Source organism: Muscardinus avellanarius (assembly GCF_963383645.1).
Source record: "Muscardinus avellanarius genome assembly, chromosome: 10".
In the NCBI taxonomy this organism is placed as follows: domain Eukaryota; kingdom Metazoa; phylum Chordata; class Mammalia; order Rodentia; family Gliridae; genus Muscardinus; species Muscardinus avellanarius.
The window spans coordinates 19,373,817-19,377,359 of NC_137796.1; the positions used below are offsets into that span (position 1 = coordinate 19,373,817).

The following is a 3,543-nucleotide window of genomic DNA, read 5'->3' on the forward strand; positions in this document are numbered from 1 at the left end:
ACAGGAGGATCGCATAGGTTCGAAGCCAGCCTCAGCTACTTAGTGAGGCTCTCAGCAACTTAGTGAGACCCTGTTTCCAAATAAAATATAAAATAGGTCTGGGAGTATAGCCTGGAGGTAGAAAGCTTCTAGGTTCCACCCTCAGCAACACACACACACACACACACACACACACACACACACACACACGATAAAAACTGCAAAGCCTAGAAGTGCATGATTATGAATTCAGAATGATCAAATTACAGATTTTTCAGCTGGATCTCAGAGATCCTCAAGTTCTTCATTATTTGTTTTTCTGTTTGTTTGTGGTACTGGGGATTGAACCCAGGGGCATTCTACCTCCAAGTTACAACCCCGGCCCTATTATTTTATTTTTTACTTGAAAACAGGACCTTTCACTATGTTGCTAAGGCTGGATTCAAACTTGTGATCCTCCTGTCTCAGATTCCCAAGGACTGAGATTACAAGCATGTGACACCACCATGTCCAGTCAAGCACTTCATTCTTAGAATTATGATTAAATTTACCCTTTGAAAACTTAGGATGTCAGAGTTTAACAATCTTTATAATGGACTTTGGTTACAAAAGCCCAATATAGTATGACAGATGTCAAAGCTTAAAGGCCAAGGCTTAAGTACCCAAAAGAGAATTTCTTAGATGAGGCCACATCACTAAATAGGGGCAATGAAAAATGTACAAAGAAATGTCCCTAAGATAGACACATCCCAACTCTTGACTGAACGTCAGCTGGGACACCAACGTGAGGAAGCCAAACTATATATAAAGTCTCTAAAACCAAACTAAAAAAGTCCATAAAGTTCTCTGGACTTTACTATCTTCCCTCCCTGCATGGAAGAGTTGACCAAAACACACAGAGACCTGGGATCGCTGCTACTGTTTTTAAACCTAGGCTGTTTTACTTCCCTTCTCATACTAGTCAAATATTCAGTAAGCTATATCCTCCTGTCCTTTTGGCAGTGAGAACTGAATTGCTCATTTAAGAATAAGTGGAAATGTTTTAGCTTATTTTTTTTAAAGGGGGTCTTTTTTTTTTTTTTTTTTTTTTTGTCTTTTTGGACTGGGGATCGAACCCAGGGCAGTGCGCTTGCCAGGCAAGCACTTTGCCACTGAGCTACATCCCAGCCCAAGTGGAAATGTTTTAAAAAGCATGTATGTTAACCCTGGCGATAGGAAAGAAGACTCTTAACCCCCCTTGTAATATGCACCAATGGAGTCTGAGTTAAAATACACCACGGTGACCGTGATGTCATCCCTGTACATCCTTGCCAGGTCCTCTGGCAGCGTCAGCATCGCAGTTAGCCGCTCCGGCTCCATCTCCCCATACTCGTTGGTCCCGATGGCATGTCTGATCAGATGCGTGGCTGCGTTTTGGTCAGCTGCATGGAGCCTGTTGGCTTTCCTCTGCAGCAGCAGACTCTGCATAAGCCCCAGGTTGGTGGGTCTTTGGGCCAGGTCTGGCTTGTGGCGACCCGCCTTGGACAGGTACCCCACCACCAGCCTCACCACGTCCTCATTGCCCAGCATGTCCCAAAGGCCATCGGTGGCCAGCACAAGGAACTTATCCTGGGGCCTCAGTCTGTGGTATGTGACCTCGGGCTTGGCAGTCAGGTAGGGTGGCGTATAGTAGTGTGGGGGGGTGAACTGGTAAATGTTGAGCGCCTCCGTATCAAAGCCCCTTTGTAGAACACTGCGCTGCAACTCTTTACTCCACTTCAGCTGGACATCCCCAAAGGCCCTGCAGGGCATCAAGACGCCCAGCAGCCTGTCATCCACGATGATTGTGTTGTCCTCTGACTCAGGGTGCTCCCTCTTAAGCCGGGACAGCTCGGCCTCGTTCCAAGCATTGTGATCACGGGTGAGGGGTAGACAAGACCACATGCCGTTGTCCTCCTGGACACCAAGGATGGCCCGGCAGTCACCAGCGTTTGCTACGTGCAAGTGAACTCCATCGACGTGGGCCAGGCAAGCTGTTGCCCCAGAGAAGGCAACCTGGAGCGACAGGTTCCTCATCACCTCGTCTTCCAAGGGGGCCTGGATTTCCAGCGAGATGTCGGTATCCAGTCTCTGGAAGGAGTACATTAACGCTTCCTCAATGCTCAGTCCCATTTCCATGTGCAGGTCGAGCAGTTCCTGCCAATAGACGCGGAGGTGATCGAGGTGCACTGAAGTGACATCCTTGTAGATACTGTCCCCTGGGTGTTTGAGCCACTGCAGGATAGGCAGCAGGGGCTTCATGTTTTCCATGGCCTCTTCCATCTGCTCCAAAGTCTGGTGGGACATCAGCGATACTGCCACGTAATAGAAGAGCCGCTCACTCACGGCCTGTGCACAGGCATGACCACCATGTCCGTCGAAGATGCCGAACATCAGCCCATTGGTCTGCAGGCAGGAGGCGACACCGCGCCGGTCCTCCACTGGGGAATTGGCAGCCAGCTGGTTGCTCTCAAACCGCAGCACTGAACTGGGGACGCCACTGTCCAACTCAAGAATCTTGTGGGCTGCCTCGCCAGCTCGAAGCACTTCATTTACCTGTTCAGGGCTGAGCTGCAAGTGGAGATCCTCTTCCTCTGTTGATGTGTGTCTGTAGACTTTCTGCAGAGCGAAGCCACCGCGTGGGAAGTCGTTTTTTAGGGTGGGTGGTACCCGGGAAAACAGACTCCATTTTGACTGATTCCTGTTTGAGATACACCTGGAGTATAAGCGTCTGCCCCCTTGTAAAGTGGCAATGTGGTTCCTTGCAGAATTTAAGATCCAGTAGGACACCGTACTTGACATTCTGAAATACTCACCAATGGAGATTTTTTTTTTAAAGCCTGAAAAGTAAGGAGTTTAAGAAAGTATGAAAATGTAATTGCTTAAAAATACTGACTTTTGAGCTGAGTGTGATGGTGCATCATGCTTGTAATACCAGTACTTGGAAGGCTGAGACAGAAAGATTGCAGGTTCACAGCCAGCCTCAGCTTCTTAGTAAGGATCTCAGCAACTTAGTGAGGCCTTGTTGCAAAATAAAGAATAAAAAACAGGGCTTGGGGTTGTAGACTGGAGGTAGAATGCCCCTGGATTCAATCCCCAATACCACAAATATATAAGTGTATATATATATATATATATATATATATATATATATATATATATATTAAAAATACTGACTGAAAATTTTAATTTGCTAATATCCTGAACAAAAGTGACTTAAACAATTAAAAAGAGTCGAAGTTAGGCATGGTAATACATGTCTGTAATCCCAGTACTTGGGAGGCTCAGACAGGAAGATTGCAAATTCAAAACCAGTTTTAGCAACTTAGGCTCTCATCAATCTAGCAAGACCCTGTTTCAAAATAAAAATAAAATAGGGTTGGGGTGTAGCTTAATGGTAGAATGCCCCTGGGCTCAATCCCTAGTAACACACACACACACACACACACACACACATACACACACACACACAAGCTGACTAAATTAAAAATACTAAGTGCCCCCAATTCCATGTAACATATAAACACATTCCAGAAATTTTGGAGA

At 46.3% G+C, this 3,543-nt stretch overlaps 1 protein-coding gene across 1 annotated transcript; it reads right to left on the bottom strand.

Moving 5' to 3' along the window:
• Positions 1-1,206: 1,206 nt before the first annotated feature.
• PDP2 (pyruvate dehydrogenase phosphatase catalytic subunit 2) lies at positions 1,207-2,799 on the bottom strand (the record flags this gene model as incomplete). The annotated part of the gene is made up of 1 exon (XM_080704145.1): positions 1,207-2,799. One exon carries the CDS (start codon positions 2,797-2,799, stop codon positions 1,207-1,209), a length of 1,593 nt encoding a protein of 530 aa, XP_080560271.1.
• Positions 2,800-3,543: the final 744 nt, after the last annotated feature.